This window comes from Acinonyx jubatus, chromosome A3 (assembly GCF_027475565.1).
Source record: "Acinonyx jubatus isolate Ajub_Pintada_27869175 chromosome A3, VMU_Ajub_asm_v1.0, whole genome shotgun sequence".
Classification (NCBI taxonomy): Eukaryota; Metazoa; Chordata; class Mammalia; order Carnivora; family Felidae; genus Acinonyx; species Acinonyx jubatus.
Window position 1 is genome coordinate 136114240 of NC_069388.1, and position 21890 is coordinate 136136129.

Genomic DNA, 21890 nt, shown 5'->3' on the forward strand with positions numbered 1-21890 from the left:
CTGGCGGTCCTTTTAGCTTAGGCACCGCCTACTTTTCTCACTTGAGGCGATGAAAAATGTCAGAGATGCTCAGAAGAAGAGAGAGCAGCCTAATAACCGCCCCCCGTATCCATCGCCTGTCACCTGCCACCAATCAGTATTGACATTTCACCAACCTTATGCCGTCTCCCGACCACTTATTTTCTTCGGCGAGACTATTTCTCTGCCAGTCCCAGATACACCATTTCACCTGTAAGTTCTTTACTAAGTATCTTTAAAAGAGGAGGATTTTTTCAAGCATAGCTATGTGACGTCACCCACCCTGGCTGTCCCTTGGGGGTAATTTGCTAGAATTCCGTATTTTTGAAGACGCGTAAGCTTAGAAGAGGGTGTGCAGGCGGGGGCCAGGCCAGTGTGGGGATAAAAGCCAGGTCAGGAGGTATGTGACGCGGCCCCCACCCCCTGCTCCATCGCCGGCTGGCTTTGGCTAACCCGTTGAGTTTCTGGGCCTCCGTTACCTGATTTTTAATGCGAGAAGCATGATGTGCTTGCCTGAGGACAGAGGAACGAGGCGGTGTCTCTGCTACTTGGGGAGGTGGGGTCGGTGATTCTCTGCAGTTGGAGAGCCACCACCGGGAGCCGGGCGGGCGGGGAGGTCCCCACGGAAGTTCCATTGCCAGCTGCAGGTACACCTGCCGAGAGCGCAGGCGGAGTCCTGAGCTGACTGGTGCCTGCAGACTTGGGCAGGGTTTGAATCAGAGGCCTCGGCCACCCGCCGTTTGGGGGGGGGGGGGCCCTGGAGAAGACGGCTCAGCAGCCTGCGTCTCCTGATCTATTCCGGTATCTGCCAGCCCTGACTGAAGCATCGCCATGGCAACGGGAGAAAGGAAGCCCACGGGCTCACAAATAAAATGTGGAAGGCACACCTCAAGCGAGTAATAAGGGGCATCTTTAGTCTTCCACGTTATGGGCATCTATTGTCTAAGAGGCGTGCATGCCTTCTTTTCCTTCCCCTTCAGGAGGGTCATTGGCGAAAGAGGATGTGACCCAGAGCCCCAGAGGGATGGTTGTGAGGCCCGGAGGTGAGAAAGGAGCAGGGGCCGCCCGGCGCCTCGCAGCCTCAGAGCCTGGCGGGGCGCTGGCTGGGAGCCAGCTCTGAGGCCGGCTGCCCCCGAGGGCGTGCGTGGTGCCCCGGCCCTGCCGGTCCGCCCTGGGTCCCGGTGCCGGGCCACGAGCTGGCGGAGGTGGCCGTCAGAGCGGCTGCAGGCACTGCCTGGTGAGAGCGCCGTCTCGGCCCCGAGAGACCCCGTCCCCAGGCCCCACGACGTGCGGAGGAGGCGGGAGCGTGTGCCGGTGGGCCAAGGACGCGCCAGGCGTGAGCGCGGGCCTGGGCGGTGCCGGGGGCGTGGGCGCGGGGGGCCGGACACACCGCGTGTGCAAGCATGCGCAGCGTCCCCGGCTTGGGCGCTTCCCGCGGTGGCCGCGGTGACCGTGGCGGTGATAGGGCGCTCACCTGTCCTGCGGCCTGGGCGCACGGTGGCGTCGTTGCAGGTGGCCTGTGTGTGTCCCATGCGCACCGCAGCCCACCCTGCCCAGAGCCCTCCGGAGTGGCGGTCCCCACGGTGCAGACGGGAGACTTCTGCCAGGAGTCTGCGAAGCGGGGTCTCTCTTGGCCTCTGTGGACCCCACCCCCAACACATGCACACACACACCATGCACACGCCATAGACACAGATACACACGCACACACACACAGGCTCATATTCAATTCAATGCCCTTATTCACTAAATGTTTATCGAACACCCATCATGTGACACCGTTCTGAGCACTGAGGACCCCGCAGGGGAAAGGCACCCCGCCCTTGCCCTGTGGGAGACACTCCAGGTTGTAAGCTGGTTTACTCACCCTGCTTGGCCAGCCCTAGTTGGCTTTCAGCGAAGAACTAGGGCCTTCGCGCTGGCGGGGGGCCAGGCCGCCCGTGGTGCCCGACGGCAGGAGGAGGGGTGAGGAGGAGGGCCTGTGGGCTGCCTGCGTGGCATCCTCCTTGCCCACTCGGCCGCCGGTCCGGGGGCTTCCGCACACGCTCTCCGAGGATCTTACCACCTCGCGGCGCATATCTCCTTAATCCCTTGTGCACACGCGCGGCTGGGGCTCCAGGAAATGAACTCCCTCAAGGTCACGGGGCTGCTGAGTGGATGGCGGAAGCCGGGCTGACTCCGGATCCAGCGCTCTCCGGTGAATCGGAGCCAAACGCTGCTACGCGTCACGCCCAGGATCCTGGGCTCAGCGCCCCCTGCCCCCTCAGAGCCGTCTGAGTCCAAGCTGGCTTCTCTCCACCTGACGTGCCCCACGCCGGGATGCACGAGCACCCCCAAGGTGGTGGAAGGGGGGGTGTTGTTGGCCGGCCTCCCACGGCGCGGCTCTGACCTCCAGGGACGGTGGCCGTAGCCACTGAGTGTGTTTTCGTGTGCTCACGGGCTGTTTGTGTCTCTTATGTAGAGACACGTATATTCAAAACCTTTGCCCATCTCTTTGAATTGTGTTCTTTGTGGGTTTTTTTGGTTGTTGAATTGAGGGTGCTCTTTATAGATTCTAGATGTACGATTGGCAAATATCCCCTCCCATCCCGCAGCTTATCCTTCCACTGTCTCAAGCATCCTTTGAAGCACAAAAAATTTTAATTTTGGTGGAGTCCAATGTATCTGTTTTCCCTTTTGTTGCTTACACTTTTGGTGTCCCAGCCAAGGACCGTTGCCAAATCCACGGCCATGGGGATTTACCCCTCTGTTTTCTTAGAAGAATTTACAGTTCTGGGGGCACCTGAGTGGCTCAGTCGGTTAAGCGTTTGACTCTTGGTTTCAGCTCAGGTCACAATCTCACTGTTCGTGGGTTCAAGCCCCTTGTCGGGCTCTGTGCTGATCGAGCAGAGTCAGCTTGGAATTCTCTCTCTCTCCCTTTCTCTCTCTCTCTCCCTGTGCCCCTCCCTCGCTCTCATGTGCACTATCTCTCAATCCCTCAAAAATAAATAAACATTCAAAATAATTTTACAGTTCTGGCTCTTAAGTTTCACACTTAGCATTCTATCCAAGAAAATATTTAACATGGTTCTTTGCCCTGAGGTGGGGGGGGGGGGGGGGTTGGTCACCGTCCTAACTCCCGGCTGCTGGGTCGGCCTCTGCAAGATTTGAATAAAATGAACTAGGGATTTCTCCCAAATAAGAAGGTGGCCATGGCAGAGGCTCTGTGACAGGGAGGCTTCCCAGGTCCCCAGGTGCAGAGCATCCCCTGGGACTGTGTTTAGCCCCCCCCCCGCCAGTCCCGGCCTTTGGGGTCCTGAGGCTGGAGCTTCAGGGGGCGCTGCTCCAAACTGGGTCCTGGGGAGTCTCGCACCTGGGGCACATGGCTCATCACTCCTGCTTCCAGACTCCTCTCTGTGTCCTCATTATTCACTTTCTTTCAAGGTGCAAGGATTCTGCCCATGGTTTTCAGAGGAGCGCATCTCCTGGACAAACAGGGCTGCAGGGCCCCTCCTTGTATTCAAGGTCGATGACCCTGCTTGATGACCCCACAACGGGGCCCAGAAATCCCTCTTCCCTGCAGGGAAACAGCAGTTGCTTCCCCTAGACCCTGTGTCACCTCCTCTTGGATACCTTTCTGGAGCCCTTCCTAGGCAGAACGGCCCTCTCTCTCAGTCTGTCTGTGTCTCTGTGTGTTTCTCTCTCTGTCTCTGTGTCCTTCTCTCTGTCTGTCTCTTCTCTCCCTCACTCCTCCCCCCCCCCCCACCCTGCCCCTTTCACTGGACCCTCCGTGGGGCCCGCATGACTGTGCTTTGAGCATGTCTCTGTTTCCGGACCAGAAGCTCCTTGTGGTCAGGGACATTGTCGTGTCTGCCCTGCGTCTTCAGAGCCTGGCGAGGGCCCGGCACACCCTAGGCACTCAGGGAATGTCTGGTGATGTATTGAGGAGCCCCCGAGGGCCTTGGGACCTGCTGTGGTTTTGTTCTAAACTGATAAAACTCCGGAGGCAGTGCAGCGGGGAGAGCCCCGCAATGTGTTCCTGTTTCCCAAGAACAGGGCCGTTAGGGGAGCTTCTAAGGTGAGGTTTCCGGAAACATCAACAGAGTCACCTCCTGTGGCCTGTTCCCTTTACTGTGATTGGAAAACTGGAAACACGTAGTTATTTCTGCCCTGACACCGCCCGGGAGCTGTCCAGTCTGTGGGCACAGAGCGTCTTCAGTGATTCTGAGGGACCTGCTCTGGGGTGTTTGGGCCGTCTAGGGCATCTCCCGGATGCTGGGCACGCGTGGGCCTGTGGTGGCCTGTTGTGGCCTGCTGGTCACAGTGCCCCCCGGGGGGTAGAGCTGATGCCCGGTGGACAGTTCAGCCTGACCCCTCGAAGGGCAGGGGCCCCGACTTGGCTTCAGCTCTGCCGTGTCCTCTGGGAAGTGCTGTGCTGGCCCCGAGGTGGCCGCGGTGCACCGGCGGGACGGTGGCGAGGACCGGGGGTCCAGACCAGCCACTCTGCTCGCTGCCAGGGCTGCGGGCCCCCGGGGATTCAGGACGTTCTTTCACACCAGCCGATCTTCTGGGGTTTTTAGTTGGAGAACCGGAACCCAAGCAGTCCAAGTGAGGCCGGAACTGGGACCTGGCGGGGTTGGGACCGGATGGTGTCGAGGGGGCACCTGGTGCTCAGCAGCACACTTTGTTCTCCCACGAGGCCTCGGTGTCCTTCGGGAGAGCGTCTCCGACTTCCTGCTGCCGACGGGGGTGTGAGCTCTTGAGTAGCCGATAGAAAGAAGGAAACGTGAGCCCAGAATTTCGCCCACTTGGTGACGTGCTGGTGAGTAAATGAGGGAGCTGTCGCCCTGGGGCCCAGCTCGGAGGCCAGCACTCCCTTCCATGCGCAAGGCGAGGGGCTCCTCCCTGCTCTTGCCTGCGCCCGGCCAGCTGCTCGCTGCGGGTGTCTGTGCGGAACACGAGCGAACGGGCTCCCGCCCTCAAAGGGCTGGTCATCTGGTGCCTCCTGTCCCTCAGAACCAAAGTGCCGTTTCACACCCCCGGGTTAGATGCTTGAATGTAGGACCGGACGTGGGGGCGAGCTCCTTGATGTCGGTCTTGGAGATGAGCTTTTGAATCCGACACCAAAAGCAAAGGCACCAAAAGCAAGAACAAACAAGCAGGACTCTGTCACACTAAAAAGCTTCCTCTCAGTGAAAGAAACTGCCAACGACCATGAAAGGCAACCTGCAGAATGGAAGACGATGTCTGCAAACCATCTGTCCGATAAGAGGTGCGTATCCGAAGTAGACGAGAAACACATACAACTCAGTGACATGAGAAACAGAAACCAAAACGCAAACAAAAATCAAAGAACGAGCAAAGGACCTGAACAGACATTTCTCCAAAGAAGACATCCAGACGGTCAACGCGCTCATGAGAAGACACTCCACGTTTTGGTCGGGAGATGCTGGTCGGACCCACAAGGAGACTCTGGGTGACCCCTGTCAGAATGGCCATTATCGAGGAGACAAGAGCTAACCTGTGTTGGCGAGGAGCGGGGAGGGGCACCCGGTGGCTCAGTCGGTCAAGCGCCTGGCTTGACTTCGGCTCACAGTTCGTGAGCTCGAGTCCCCTGTCAGGCCCTGCACTGACGGCGTGCAAAGCCTGCCTGGGATCGTCTGTCTCTCCCTCTCTGTCTGCCCCTTCCCCACTCAGTGCTCTGTTTCCCTCTCTCTCAAAATCAATAAATAACCTGAAAAAATTTTTTAAAAAAAGGAGGGGGGAAGGAAACCCGCACGCCCTGTGAGTGCAACATAAAGTGGTCTGGCCACTATGATCCGGGGACCCCACTTTGGGGTATTTATCCAAATGAAACGAAACCATTATCACAAGGAGACATTCTGCTTTTCAGACTTAAAACCGAAGGGACTCCTGTCATTTGCTGCAACATGGACGAAACCGGAGGGCGTTATTCTGAGTGAAATAAGCCAGACACAAAAAAGGCAAATACTGTGTGGTATCACTTGTACGTGGAAGCTAAAAAGAAAAAGTTGAATTCATAGGAACAGAGAGTAGGAAAGTGGTTGCCAGGGGTTGGGGTGTGTGTGTGTGGGGGGGGGGGGATAGGAAGAGACTGGTAAAAGGGTATGAGCAGTTGTAAGATGAATAAGGTCTGACGTGTCACTGAGTTGATGGCACCGGAGGTCACTGTGGGAGGGACGGACGTGTCAACTGCCTCGATGGTGGGGGCCCTTTCACAGTGTACATGTTAATCTAATCATCACCTCTCTCCAGAGCTCTGTTCCGTGATCTGGGGGTGGATATACATTAAAAAACCAAGGCCGGCAAAGAGGAGAAGTGGATATTTTTCTCAATCATTAATAACAAAAGATCTAGGCCTTTAAACAGAGCATTGACACGCCGTCTCTCCTCCTGTCCACACGGGGTTTTACAGGCTGTGTTGGCACAGCGAGAGGGGAGCGGGGCCGGACCTGGGAGCAGACAGCCCCCAGCCTTTGTGTTTTTCCCCTGATTGGCTTTGCTGTGCCCCAAACATTGCTCTCGCGGTGCCCGCCGCAGCCCGACCTTCTCAGCAGGGTGGGGGCCTAACGCCCGGTGCCCCGAGGCTCCCTGGTGTGTGTGTCGCGGCTCAACTTCCCTCCTGCGCCCGCAGCACCGGCCCGCGCCGTCCGCCCCAGTCGTGCTGTGCACGCAGCGTTTTGTCCCGGAGCCCTGGCTGGGAGAGGACGCGGCGGGCACGGGGATTCAGGGCGGGCTCGTGTGGAGAGCCCTCACTCAGGCCCCAGCCATGCGCCAGTCATGCCACAACTGGGCCTATCTTTGTTCTGGCCACTGGGTGTCTCAGACTCCAAATTTCTTTAAAAATATCTCGGGGAAGTAAGAATACAGCTAATTCCTTAGATTTAAAAAAAAATCCTCACGTTGTCATGACTTAAGAAATATAATCTCCTCTTTCACAAATCTTTCTTAGTCGAATAGAGACCTGTCCCTTCTCTGTAGAACCAAACGTTCTTTGTTCACAACTCAGAAACGCTTAGCCTCTCTCGGAGGTGCTCTTGGAGGCGGGTGGAAAATCACACTGGCTCATCTGCTTTTGCGACAATGAGAGAGCACCGGCGGTCAGCAAGGAAAATCCCCACGGGAGGGTGTCAAAGCATTAAAAAAACTCTCAGGTAGGAACATGGGGGATTACTAGTATTTTTTTGATTCAAGTTCATTTTCATAATGGGCTTCATTTTCCTTGGATTCTGCAGGGTTTTGGCCTCTGCCAGGAAGACTAAGCTCTCCTCCCGATAATTTAGGGTTGGTCCTTGGTAGCGCTTGTCTTTGGGGAAGAATAAATTGCTCGAGAAGATACTGGAGGGACTGTGTGCTTTTGCCTTAATCAGGAGCTGTCCAGGCAGTTATTCTGAGCGGAAGCTTGGCTTCTGGACTTCTTTGTCTTAGCCGCCAAGGGCCTCAGGGGGAGGACATGCTTCGGAGTCAAAACCCAGGTTTGCATCACATTCCTGCCACTTACAACTTTGCTGAGCCTCAGTTTCCCTATGTATAAAACATGGCTCCGTTTACTGACCTCGTGGGATCCTCGTGTGGGTTAATGGGATTGATGAGGCTGCTGGGGGGCGTGGCTCTGGGTGGCACCCCTCCCTGGGCCTCACACCTCGAGGCAGGACTGGCCTCGACACCAGCCTGGGCAGGAGCAGGGGGGGCCAGGCTCTGCCTGCCCTTCGCACGACCTTCTCGCCATAGACCCGGGGCCTCCCCACCACCATCTGCCAGGCAGACCATTGAGTGGCCCACTCGCCACGTTCTATGCCAACTCCCCAGGACGGCCGGTCCACCCTCACCCGGACTCGCAGCCCCAAGGGCGTCAGCACCGCCTGACGTCATTCCTGCTGCCCACCAACAACAGGCAAAGGACAGAGATACTCTACTGGCCTGACTGTGCGGAGGGGAGAGGCTGCAGCCACGGCAGGCAGGGGTGAGGAGCGGAGGGGGCGGCTGCAGCCACGGCAGGCAGGGGTGAGGAGTGGAGGGGGAGGCTGCAGCCACGGCAGGCAGGGGTGAGGAGCGGAGGGGGAGGCTGCAGCCACGGCAGGCAGGGGTGAGGAGCGGAGGGGGAGGCTGCAGCCACGGCAGGCAGGGGTGAGGAGCGGAGGGGGAGGCTGCAGCCACGGCAGGCAGGGGTGAGGAGCGGAGGGGGGAGGCTGAAGCCACGGCAGGCAGGGGTGAGGAGCGGAGGGGGAGGCTGCAGCCACGGCAGGCAGGGGTGAGGAAGAATATGTGTGAACTCGGGGCATCCACCTGCATTAGTGCCTGGCAGTGGAGGCGGGTCAGCACGAGCCCCGCGAAGGCCGGGCCTCCCCCCAACCCCTGAGCGAAGTCCCCGGGGCTGCGGGGGCACAACAGGCAGGAGCACCGCGGGGCGGGTGTGGGCCCAGTGTGGGAGTGGGGCGGTGCGGGGAGATGGTGGGTACCAGCCTCATGCCCCAGATGGTGTCCCGCAGCCTGGGTCCCGGCACACTCATGGGGCCGCTGGAACCTGCGTGGGAAGCCCACCTCGCTCGGGGTGGTGGCTATCAGTCGGGCTCTGCCCCTTGTCCTCCTGACACACAATTGTGACCCTCCTCTGGGGTCCCAGGGAACCCTGTCTGACTGCCCCCGTGGCGACATCAGCACCACGCCCTTAAATGGCGCTCTCGTGTCCCCACGCCCAGGACCGCCTCCCGCGTGAGCCACCCGCACCCGGTTTCCTCTCAGACTTTGCTTGGTGAGCCCGGCGAAGTCCAAGTGATGCCCGAGTTCGGTTTTCTAGGATCAGTGGTGTTTCTCAGATGGACTGGAAGTGTAGGGAGGCACAGAGGAAGACGCGAGGTGAGGAAGAAGAGGGACCGTCAAGCCGGAACATGATGCAAAGGGCCCGGGAAATGTCATTCCGATTCCATTTTATGTTCTGTTGGGTGACAGTGTTAGGGTACAGGAGCCGTGCGACTGCGCCAGAGACGAAACCTCACCCCCCAGGTTGGGGCGTGGCCAACGACGACCCAGGGCCAACTCCAGCCCCACACCGGTGCCTACTGTAAACAAGGTTTTATGGGCACACAGTCATGCCCACCAATGGGCACCCCGCAGCGGCAGAGCCCAGAGGCTCTAGAACGCGTCTGAAAACCCAGCTCAGATGCTCCCCCACAGCCTTCTGCGTCCTGGTTGGGGGCACCGCCTTCCGGCAGATCGCAGGGCAGAAACGTGAGAATCATCCCCTTTCTCCCTTTTCTCTAGGCTCCAGGTGTCACCGGTCCTGCTGGCCCGACCCCACCCCCGGTCTGCTCCATGCGCCACCCTGGCTCCTGACGATCGATCGTGGGCTGGAGCTCTGGGTCCCGCGTAGCTCCTGAGGGCTCTCCCTCTATACTCACAGCCTGAGCTCCACTCGGGAACCACAATTATCTCTTTAAGATGTAAATCACTTCCCATCACTGCCCCTCTTAAAACCCTCTTAACGGTCTTCTCGCACACTTAGAATCAAGTCTGAAATCCTTACCCTGATCTGTTCAAGCCTCACGTGGCCGGGTGTGGGTTTTTCCTTAGAATTCACTGGATGGCTACGGCTAGCCCTGTGTCCACTACAAATTCCCATTGTTGTAGTTGTTATACTGCTCTAGTTTGGACGTCAGTCGCTCTTTTAAGATAATAAAACCCATGTTTATGTGTTTTATCAACAAATTGTGCTACTGGTACGGCCCTTGTGTATTTAAACTATTCTAGTGGATCTTCCTGTAATGTAATTAAAGACAGGATTTCCTTGACATTTGTCTCAGGGGACATGGACTTGTGTGAAGTTGTCTGCATTTTAGCTAGAAATGCAGCTTTTGTGTTCTAGGCCTATCGGTGCCACATTACCCAATGTGCCACCCTCGACCTGCGTTCCCGTCCCTCTTCCCTGAGTGGTCACCCCACTGCCCTTCTTCCTTCCAGAGTCCTCTGCTTTTCATGTAAAGTTTAGGATAATCTTGTCTGTATGTGCAAATACAAATCTCGCTGGGGTTTTGGTGGGCATTGCCTCAATCTCTATGTCAGTCTGGGGGCAACTGACATCTGCTCTGTCAAATCTGGCAATCCGCGATCATGGCGTGTCTCCCCCTTGATTTTTATAATCTCCAACGGATTTCTTCAGCATTTTGTACTTGTCAACACGCAAGGCCTGTACACGTTTTGTTAAATTTCCACCTAAGTATTTCATCCTGAACGTGATTATACATCGTACTGTATTTTAATCTCAGTGTCCGTGTGTCCGTTGCTGGTGTATAGAAATGCAGGGGATTTCTGTTTGTTGATCGTGTCTCCTGTGATCTTCCCAAATTCGCTTATTAGTTCTACGAGCTGTTTGTAGATTTCCTGGGATCTGTCCACAGATGGTCATGCCATCTACACACAGAAACCATTTTATTCTTTTCTTTCTGATCCGTAGGCTTTGTTTTGTTTCCCTTTTCTTGCCTCATTGCATTGGCTTGATTTTCCAGCACTAATCTGAATAAGAATGGTGAGAACAGACATTTTTGCCTTGTTCCCAAAGTTATGCGTGAGGCATTCAGCCCTTCACCATTGAGTATAAAATTAGCTTAGGTTGTTGGTAGATGTTCTTAATCAAGTTGAGGGGGTTTCCTTCTATTCTTACTTTTCTGAGTTTTCATCATGAATGGGTGTGATGTTTTTCAAATGCTTACTCCACACTGATTGATGTGACCACGTGATTTTTCATTCTCCAGCATGATGGTATGGTGGATGACATTGACTGACTTTTTTGTTTTGTTCTGTTTTCTGTAACTGACAGGCTTTTTTCGTCTCTATTATTGAGTTTTGAATTCTGTCTTGTTTTGGGTACACAGGTATTCTTGTTTTTTATTAAGTTTTAAATTTTAATTCCAGTATACTTAACATACAGTGTTGTGTTTTAGGTGTGCAATATAGTGAGTTAATAATCCTATATACATCACTCAGTCAGTGCTCATCATGAGAAGCGTGCTCTCATCCCCATCACTGGTCTCACCATCCCCCCCCCCCCCCCCCGCCCCGGTAATGGGCAGAAGACATGAACAGACATTTCTCCAGGAAAGACATACAGATGGCCACCACTGACTGATTTTTGAATATTGAACCAGCTTTGCATTCTGGGAATAAATTGTAGTTGGTCATGTTATCTAATTTTTTTGCCTATTGTGCTGAACTGTGTCCCTTTGCTGAGGCTTTCTATTTGTGTGTTTCTGATGTATCTGCACTTGTGGATACATTTTTATCATGGCTGTTTTAAAATCCTTGTTAGATAATTCTAATATGTTGGTCCTCTTGGTTTTGGGTCTACTTGTTGTCTTTCTTCATTCAGTTTGTCTGAGATACTCTTGGTGTTTAGTGTGACAAGTGGCTTCTGATTAGAACCTGGATAACTGGGGTACGATGGTATATCCTGGATCTCTGGTGTATATGGGATCTCTGGTATATACTCGTGTATACTGATGTCTCTGTTTCTGTTTGCTGTGGCAGGAAAGGGAGGTGCACCTCCTTACTGCCGAGTAGGGCGTGAGTACAGGTCTCGGCTTGGCCTCCATGACACCAAGTGGGGGAGCCCTGCCGTGCTGCTGAGCAGAGGTGGGAGTGTGACTGCCAGTGGCCCCGTTGATACCTGTGGTCTGGGAATGACGGGGCTGCTCTCCAGTGGCCTCCACTGACACCATGGTTGGGCGATGGTGAGTGTCCCGACGGGAGTCCCCATAGCAACCACAGAGTGGCCTTTGTTTGTCCTGTTCGGCCCGCATCCGTCTCAGGATCCGTAGGATTTTCTGCAAATAGCTTTGGAAGACCCCGGGGACCGTGCCGTAAACACCCGTGGGCACGTCCCCGGTGAAGTCGGCCTATCAGCAAGCATCTCGGGTCTGTGCGCTGTGGCAAGCGTGGACTCTGGCAGTCGGTGCCTGGGTTCAAATCCCATCTCTGCCGTTCTTGGCAGGGGGGTCTCGAGCACATTGCCAAACCTCAATGCTTCGGTTACTTGTTCTGTAAGGCGGGGTGATAATAAGGTTTTGGGGGACTCACAGGAGCTAATAGTGCGTATACTGCCTAGAAGGGCACCTGGCGCGTAGAATGTGGTGCGTGGGTGTTGGCTGTTACTGCTGCCATTTGTGCCATCCCATTGGGTGACCTGCGACACGGCCGTCTGAGCCTCCTACCCTGGGCTGTCTGTGGTCACCTGGCCCCTCACGGCCAGCGTGAAGGCTGCCGGTGCCCCGCCATGGTGGCCGGGACGCGTCAGGCTGAGGATCTGACGTGTGGACGAGGACCGTCTCCAGACGTGCGGACGGTGGTTCTCAGGGCAGCCAACAGCCGTGCGACCCCGAGGATGTCCCCGTGCACTCCTGGGTGGACCCCCGCCCGTGCTCTGCTCCTCCGCCCAGGCAAACCCGACCGCGTCTGCCTGTCTGCGGGAGCGCGCTCCGTCCCACGTGGGGACGGTTCTGTCTCCCACGTTCTTCCAACAGCTGTCCGCAGTCCCCAGTCTCCAAGTCAGCTTCTGCCTCCAGAAGGAGAAGCTTCAGCGATTCACATGGGAGTGAGGTCTCCTAGAAGCGATCACATCATCTTCTGTCGCCTACACTTTTCCGTGTCCTTCCTCCTGCCTCCGAGGATGGTGTTTCACCCTGCCAAGGCTCTGGAAGTATCCCGTCCACAGGAGTTCAGGTCTGTGTGAGATTCTGGGGCTGCCGAGCAAGTGATCACTAACTGGGGGGGTGGGGGCGGGGGGTTTAAAACAACAGAAGGGCACATCCTCACAGCTCCGGAGGCTGGAGCTCTGAGGTCAAGTGTCGCCAGGGTTGGCTCCTTCTGAGGCCGCGAGGGGAGTGTTCTCCAGCCTCTCCAGCCTCTGGGGGTTTGCTGGCGACCCGCAGAGTTCCTCCACTTCTGGAGGCATCACGGTGTCACTGCAGGCTCTGCCCTCATTGTCCCCTCCTGTGCGTCTCTGCATCCAAATGCCCTTCTTCTCATATGGACACCCATTAAGGTGGATTAAGAGCCACACGACTCCAGGACATGTGCAAAGACCTCCTTCACAGGTGCCTGGACTTAGGACTTTGTCATAGCTTTTCGGGGGAACCCAGTTCGATCCACAACAAGGGGTAGCAGTGATGTCCCAAGCTAGGACTTCTGCCGAGTCAGAATCTCCAGCAGCAGAATGCGGAGAATTTGGGGGTGGGGAAGGGTCCTGGGCACAGGAATATGGGTAGAGACACTATGAAAATTGTCCCAGAAAGAGACCAGGTTCTGAGCCGACGACTAAGGTCTGGGATAGATCACTCTGTCTCTTTAAAATTTTGTGCCCCAAATCCGAAGCTGTTTGGAATGTCTCCCCCCTGCCCCCCTGCCCCCTGTAGCTCCAGGTGTGTGCTTCCTGTGTTCTTTCCTCTGCCTGAGGCCACGCTTATCTCAGCGCCCAGGGCCCAGGCCCAGCAGCCGTGCATCTGGGCTGGCGGGAGCCGAGTTTGCTTATGTAAATTTTGTTTCATTTTAGTCTTTCCAATGACTGCCTTGGGGCTTTAGTTCTGAGCCAGGGGCGGGAAAGAAAAGCCTTTATTGCTGAGATGTAGGCCTTTGGGATAATACGTGAGGCAAACATCTCCGCACACCGAGTGAGTCCTCCCCAAGCCGCTCCCCTTCTTCAGCGCTTCTCGGGGAAACACCCCGTTCCCACCTGGGGCAGGCCTGTCAAAGCCCGGCTTCCTCACTCGTCTCCACGGCTTTATTTAGCTTTTGAAAGATTCCTTTAAATATATTGTGTTATGCTAGTATATGTTTCCTTCCTTTATAATTATTCTTGAGCCCGACTGCAGCACAGCAAACACGCAACAGCAATGATGGATTTGTAGGCAATTATATCCGTACAGATTCTATTCCAAGTACAAGGGAGTCTCTCCAAGTCTCGTGTGCGAGGTAGATGGCCAGGGAGAGGATATGGTCACCAGTACAATGGGTTTAATTAAATGTGTAAACGTGTGAAAGTTGAAAAGGGCTTTTAAGGGGGCAGAAGACCCTGGTGCAAGTATTTGTTCTTTTTTAAAATTTCTTTTATGTTTATTTATTTTGGGGAGAGAGAGAGAGAGAGAGAGGACGAGAACAAGTAGGGGAGAGGCAGAGAGAGGGAGTCACAGAATCGGAAACAGGCTCCAGGCCCCGAGCTGTCAGCACAGAGCCTGACGTGGGGCTCGAACTCAGAACCGTGAGATCATGACCTGGGCCGAAGTTGGACGCTTAATGGACGGAGCCCCCCAGGCACCTCAGTATTGGTTCTTTTAGCAAGTATTTACTGACCTTGACTCTGCATCGGGAAAGAGCGGGCGGTGGGGGTGGGAGAACAGGACCCCGTGGATAGAGGCCCCGTGGTCTCTCCACGGAGACACCGACAGCCCGGATGCCCAACGCCGTGACTCCCTGAGCCGCTCTGCCACCTTCTTCCCAAACCCTCAAGCCCCGCTGAGCGGCCGCCTCCAGAAGGAGGGTGGGCCCCGCCTCTGTCCCCTGCGCCCTCCCGTGTCCTTTGCTCCTGCCCTGAAGAGTCTTCCCTGTGCTCCCTAGATCCCCTTCCCTCTCTCTGGGACGCAACGGCGGGTGCCGTTGGAGAAACCACAACAGCACACACTTTTGGTCAGCATCGTGCCAACACAGGCCATCTCCATGCGTGCCCACGCATCTCCAACGCTGTGCCCAGCCCCGAGTGTCCCTCTGGCTCTGCGTCGAGGGAACAGTGGGAAGGCCGGTGGGCAGGGGCAGGCCAAGGTTACCGCAGAGAGGTGAGAGGCATCTAGGAGTAAAGCACACAGCTTTTGACCAAGCACTCAGCTTGGACGCGACGTTCTGAGGGTCCTGTGCAAGTGGCCTTGTCACCGCGTGCCCTGGGTCGGGACCTGCTGGTCTTCCTGTCGACGTTCTCCTTTCCTCCTTCGGTCATCCCCTTGTGCTGTTTATCCTTCCTCGCTGCCCTGTCCTTTCCCGTGGCCATAAAATCCACCCGGGGTGCCTGCTGGGGACAAGCACTCTGGGCCTGTCTCTGTCTTCAAGGTGACATTCCTGCTTTTCAACTTGAGTTTTCTTTAAAGAGCACTTTGCGGAGTGCCTGGGTGGCCCAGTCGGTTGGGCGTCCGACTTCGGCTCAGGTCACGATCTCGCAGTTTGGGAGTTCGAACCCCGCTTCGGGCTCTGTGCTGACAGCTCAGAGCCTGGAGCCTGCTTCAGATTCTGTGTCTCCCTCTCTCACTGCCCCTCCCCTGCTCACGCTCTGTCTCTCTCTCTCTCCCAAAAATAAATAAACATTAAAAAAGAAAATTTAAAGAGCACTTTGCTCTGGCAACCCCTCTGCCCCCCGGGTTTCCAATCTCGCACAGCTCAGCTTCTGTCTTCTGGTTTCCTGGCATGTGACCACCTGTGACGGCCCTCCCCGTGCCCTCTGGGGGCCCGGGCGTCACTCTCCATCACTCAGGGCCAGCACCTGCGCGTCTGAGAGAGTTCCCACGCAACTCTGCTCCTCGACACCCCGTGCAGGGTGGGAGATGGCCCAAGACTGCGTCCCACATGCTCAAGCTTGTGATGAGGAGACCAGACCTGAACCCCCCGGCACAGGTCCCCATTGGCGCGCCCAGGTCGGGGAGAAAGGTTTCACCTTGCACTTTCGGTATGGTCCCCCCGCCCTCCTGTTCAGTGGTCACCTAGCACAGAGCTCACTGTTTCAGGGAGGGGCGTCCCAGGCGGAAGGCAGATAGTTTGTGGGTCTTCGTGGCTTGTTCCTCCCTGATGGCCCAACCCCGGAGCGGGGAGGTGAGGCTTCATCCCGAGAGGGAAGGAGGTTCCCCTCGGACGCAGTGGAACAAAGCCGGAGTGGGGTGGCTGTGTCTTTAGAGAGGGCAGGAAGCCCTGTGGCCATTCCCCTGGCTGGACTCTGAGAGGGACAGTGTGTTTCTCGAGACAGCGCGGCTCTGTGTCTACACGGCTGGGGTGGAGGTACGTCCTGACTCGGGTTCCAGGGGCTGCAGACACGGTGCGTTTTGTACTCGACTCCGAGAGCCCACCGTGCACCTGCCGAGTCGCTCTGTCTCGGGGGGGCGTGCCTGGGCCTGGAGGGAAAGGGCCCCCCCACAACCGCACTGTTGCCGGGGGCCCAGGGTCTTCCCTCCCAAAGGCTCAGTCGTGGCCGTCACCGCCAGCCCGATGCTCGGGGATGTGTCTGCACGGCGCCCACGACTCCCACACGGAACCCAAGCTGTTTGGCAGCAGGCGAGTGGTCACTGAGTCATGAGCGCTGCCACTGTCACCAAAACCGATCTAACGCATCAAGCCCGTTAATTAGAAAGTACGCACATGGGGTTGCAGCCGTGTGGCCCGTCTGCCCTCCCTGCCGTCCGGGGGTGGGGGGAGGGGGTCTGCGGGCCCTCGTGTCTGCCTGATGACACCCCTGCCCTCCGTCCTCCCGTGGCTGGTGCGTCCCCGCCCGGCCCTCCACCCACCTCCTCGCTGGGAGAATCCGTCCCGGCCTTAACGGTCTGGTCGCTGCTCCGTGACAAGGAGCCTTCAGCCTGTTGAGGGCACAGAGTCCCGTCTGTGTGATGAAAATGTCCGTTTGCCAAGGGGAGCACTCGAACCCCGTGCTGTGGTTGGACGTGGCCCCCCAGCCCCGTGTTATGCACGCGGGGTCGTGTGCGCGGAGGGAGACGGGCCTCTCCGTCCCTCCGCGTCACCTTCTGTGTCAGTGTCCTGGGCGGAACAGCAGGAGTTTATCGTCTGACGGTTTTGGGGCCACGAGCCCGGAGCGTAGGCGCTGGCAGGGCCGTGCTCCCCCCGAGGCTGTGGGGGGGACCCTTCCGGCCTCTCCCAGCTCCCGGCACGTAGCCTCCTCCTTCCAGTCTTCGCGGCCAGTGTCTTTGGACCTCTCTCTGCTCTGTCCTCACGCGGCCTCCTCTGTGTGCGTGTCCGACCTCCCTCTGCCTCTTTCCCACCACTCTGTTTACTGCCCACCCGGACCACCGGGACATCCTCCCATCTCCAGACCCGCGCCTTGACCACACCTGCAGAGGCCCTCTCTCCTCCTCGGCAGGTCCCGGGGACCAGGAGCTCCTCTCCCGATGCCCTGATGTTACTGAGCCCACCGCACCCTCTCCGAGGTCGGGGCGTGGGGTTGGCGGGGATCAGAAAGGCCGGGAAAAGTCTTTGGGCCTTCGAGGAGGGATTGGGACTCTGCTGCGGGGCCTGAAGGCCCTTCCCGGTGCTTTGCTTTATGCCTCCCGGCCCCGTCTTGGCCCACTGGGGGCACCCACCGGGAGAGGCGGGGCCGGGCGACTCCCGGGCGGGGCGGGTGGTGGCTGTGCCCTCGGCATTTCTAAGGCAGAGATCGTGGTAGTAACGCCCTCCCGGGTTGTGGCGCGGATACACGCGAGGATTGCAGCCCAGGTGGAAAGTGTCCCTCCGGAGGCACACAGCGCCTGCTCCGTGAGGCCGGCCGCCTGTGCGGCGAGTGCCTGGCCGCGGCTTCCTCGCCAGAGGAGGGCCTCTCCTTCCAGGCTGCGGCCTCCACGCCTCGCCTGTGGCCCCTGCAGCTGTAAGAATTGTTACGAAATAGGGCGCCTGGGGGCTCAGTCGGTTGAGCGCCCGACTCCTGGTTTCGGCTCCGGCCATAATCCTGCAGTTGGTGAGTTCAAGCCCTGCATCGGGCTCTGTGCTGACCGTGTGGAGCCTGCTTGGGATTCTCTCTCCCTCCCTCTCCCTCTCTCCCTCTCTCCCTCCCCTCTCTCTCTGCCCCTCCCCTGCATTCTCTTTCTCTCTATCAAAAATAAAAATAAATACACTTAAAAAGAAGGAATTATTATGAAATATACTTTCCGTACAAAAGAGCATGTAACCTACACATCCAGTGGACAGAGCAGTGCCCAGCCTCGTTTACAAAATGGGATGTCACGGGACCGATTCTTCGGTCTCTGTACCCTGCACCCCTCTCCATCACAGGGACTGGCCCTCTACCTTCTAGATGTGTCCCACAGTTCCTGCCTTTTCTTTAAGGGGTCCCTACTCTGGAAATTTCCATTTGTTTAGTCTTGCTGCTTTCGATCTGAGGATGAAGTGAGTACCACTGAACAAGTTCCTTGCTGACCTGCCTTGTGCTTACCGTTCTGGCATGGGGGTGCACGCGTGCCGCTGAGAGTGGCTGTGCCTCATGGCTTCCAGTGTGGGTGTCACTGTGGAACTCTGTCCCGTGGTGTAGACACCAAGGCGCACTGGTCTGACCTGCTCAGGGCACTGGTGGTTGTGGGCGCGATGTCACCCTGAGCGTTCCCGGGTGTGTTGTTCCGGGCCGTGAGCCAGAGCCTCCGAGGGTGTGCTTCTGGGAGTGCCACGGCTGGGCGGCGGGGAGAGTCAGCCGAACCTACGTAAGTAACGCCCGGCTGTGGTTTCCAAAGTGCTTGTGCCCGCTGACACGCCGGCAGTGGACAAGGTCGATTGTCCTGTGTGTGTGCAGGAGTGTTTCCAACTCTGTGCCTCCTGTCTCAGGGAGGAGGCGTCCCACCCCTTCATGTGACCTCATGCCTCCCCTGAGACCCTCCTCTGGCCTGGGTCTCCTCATGGGAAGCCAGCCTGCAGACTGCTGTGTAGAATGAACACGGAGTGAGTGTCCCTGCACCTGAGACCCGGGGACGGTCCCTACTACAACATGGCCTGATGGACACCACGTCTGTGTCACTGTGGATTTTGCCAGATTCTGGAGTATCCCGTGGAGGCTGTCATTTGCTCTCCCAAATCAGTAATGGAGTTGAGGTTTTCTTTCCTTTTGTTCTGTTTCTGACGGCTCGTGGTTTTGCTTCTGTGGCCTGGTCGTGCCTTCTGCTCCATTCTCCACTGTGCTATTCCTATTTATTTTCTGACTCCTGGAATCTTACGGAGTCTAGACCCTGCTCGTCAGTTGGATGTGTTACAGACACCTGTCCCCATTTCACACGTTGTCTCTTCACCCTCGTTATGGTGTCTTCAGACAGCAGAAATTCTTATTTTTAAATTCTTAATTTTAAAGTTAGATCGATCAGTTTTTCTCCCTGGATTGTGTTTTTTACATCTGTTTATGAGAAACCCTTTCTTACCCTAAGGCCATGGTGGAATCTTCTGTATTTTCTTCAACTGTGTATACATTTTCCGTTTTCACTTAGAGGTCGTGATGGATCTGGCATTTCCTTTTGATTACTGATTGGGGATGTAGAACGGACCGAAATTTGCCTTTTCTTGTACGCATGCAAGTGGTCATCTTACCTCTGTTCGTTGAATGGCCCGTTGTTTTCCTGCTCACTTCTGATGGGGTTTCTGTCACTTCTCGAGCTCTTCTGAGTGTGTCACACAGGTGTGGCCAGGGTCCATGGGTCAGCTCCGGCCCCTGCACCACAGTTTAATGGATGATGTGCTCTGCCACCAGCAGGGGCCCTTCTCCCCCTGCCCCCCATCTCCTGCTTTTACCTCCTTTTGTGTATTGGACGTTTTCTTGGCAAATCTTGGCTCTTTAGTTCTCTATGTAAATTTTAGAATTAGCGTATCAGGTTCTATAAAGGTTCCATAGGATTTTAATAGGAATTTAATAGGAACTTCTGCATTAATTTAGAATTACTGCAGTGTCTATGACCCTGACCCTCCTTAAACACGACATTATGTACGTGCATGCCATCGGAGACAAACAAAGCTGGACACTAATTAGAGTGGACAAGACAGATTTTAATCAGTAACACACTACCACAAAAGGGAAAGAGTCCGGCATGAAGTAACCTTGACTTCCAGGGGCTTGGGAATTTAACTTAATTAATTAATTAATTAATTTTTTGTGGTGTGTTGAGTTTCTTTTCTTTTTTCATTTTATTTTTTAAAGTCTTTGTTTTACTTCCAGTTAGTTAACATATGGTATTACATTAGTTTCAGGCATACAGTGTGGTGATTGAACACGTCCGTGCATTACTCCGTGCTCATCACGACAGGTGCACTCCTTCATCCCCCTCATCCATTTCTCTCTGCCCCACCCACCTCCCTGTGGTAATCACCAGTTTGTTCTCTAGAGTTAAGAGTCTATTTCTTGGTGTGCCTCTCTCCCTCTCTCTTTTTCCCCCTGTGCTCATTTGTTTTGTTTCTTAAATTCCACATATGAGTGAAGTCATAGGATCCTTGTCTCTGACTTAATTCACTTCACGTTGTACTCTCTAGCTCCATCCACGTCATTGCAAATGGCAAGATTTCATTCTTTTAGATGGCTGAGTAATATTGCAGTGTGTGTGCGTGTGCATGTGTGTGCGTGTGTGTGCGCGCGTGTGCGCGCGCGCGTGTGTGTGTGTGCGCGTGTATGCCATCTTCTTTATCCATTCATCTATCGATGAACACTTGGGCTGTTTCCATATCTTGGCTATTGTAGATGCTGCTGCTAGAAACATAGGGTGCATGTATCCCTTTGAATTAATATTTCTGTATGATTTGGGTAAATAGCCAGTAGTGTGATTACGGTATCCTACAGTAATTGTATTTTCGTTTTTTGAGGAACCTCCGTGCTGTTTTCCACACTGGCTGTACCAGTTTGCATTCCCAGCAACAGTTTTCTTTTTTAGTGGTGTCTTTATCTAGTTTTGGTATCAGGGTGATGCTGTCCTCATTGAATGAATTTTCTGGGATACTTTGAGAACGATGGGTATTAACTCTCCTTTAAATGTTTAGTAGAATTCTCCTGTGAAGCCGTCTGGCCCTGGACTTTTGCTTGTTGGGAGTTTTTTGATTACTGATTCCATGTTTTTTCTGGTTATTGGTCTCCTCAAATTTTCTCTTTACTGTTTCAGATTTGATAGTTTATATGTTTCTAGGAATTTATTCATTTCTTCTCACTTGTCAAGTTTGTTGGCATGTAGTTTTTCATAATATTTTCATAATTGTTTATATTTCTGTGGTGGTGGTGGTGATTTCTCCTCTCTCATTTGTGATTCTGTTTGAGTCCTTTCTCTCTTTTTTTTTCTTGGTAAATCTGGCTAAAGATTCATCAATTTTATTGATTTTTTTCAAAAAACCAGCTCTGGTTTCATTGATCCGTTCTATTGTGTTTTTTGTTTTTGCTTTTGCTTTTGCTTTTAGTTTCTGTAACATTTATTTCTGCTCTAACATTTATTTACTTATCTAACATCTATAACATTTATTTCTTCTATTTCCTTCCTTCTGCTGCTTTTAGGTTCTGTTTGTTGTTCTTTTTATACCTCTTTTAGGCATAAAGTTAGGTTGTTTAGTTTTCTTGCTTCTTGAGATAGGCCTGTATTGCTCTACCCTTCCCTCTTAGGACCACTTTTGATGCGTCCCAGAGGTTTGGACCACTGTGTTTTCATTTTCATTTGTTTCCATGTACTTTTAAAATTTCTTCTTTTATTTCCTGGTTGACCCATTCATTGTTTAGTAACATGTTATTTAACCTCCATGTATTTATGGTCTTTCCAGATTTTTTTCTTGTGGTTGATTTCTAGTTTCATAGTGTTGTGGTCAGAAAGGGTGCATGGTGTGACTTTGATCTTGAATTCATTGCATCTGGTTTTGTGGGCTGATATGTGATCTGTTTCTTGTGAACTTAAAAAGAATGTGTATTCTGTTGTTTTAAGAATAGAATGTTCAGAATATATCTGTTCCCATGTGTCATTCAAAGGCATTGTTTCCTTATTGATTTCTGTTTGGATGATCTGTCTGTTGATGTCAGTAGGGTATTGAAGTCCCCTACTATTATTGTATATTATTGATTAGTTCCTTTATGTTTGTTATTAACTGTTTTACATATTTGGATGTTCGTATGTTGGGTGTGTAAATATGTACAG

General features: G+C 54.5%; 1 protein-coding gene across 1 annotated transcript in view; it reads right to left on the minus strand.

Moving 5' to 3' along the window:
* Nucleotides 1-21890, minus strand: part of LOC128311389 (uncharacterized) — a 44445-nt gene that overhangs the window by 3879 nt on the left and 18676 nt on the right. Inside the window, exons 4-5 of the mRNA XM_053201401.1 lie at nucleotides 18194-18324; nucleotides 16542-16788 (exon numbers count right to left, since the gene is read on the minus strand). Of these exons, the coding sequence (XP_053057376.1) occupies nucleotides 16542-16788; nucleotides 18194-18324 (378 nt within the window). The remainder of the gene's footprint in view (nucleotides 1-16541; nucleotides 16789-18193; nucleotides 18325-21890) is intronic.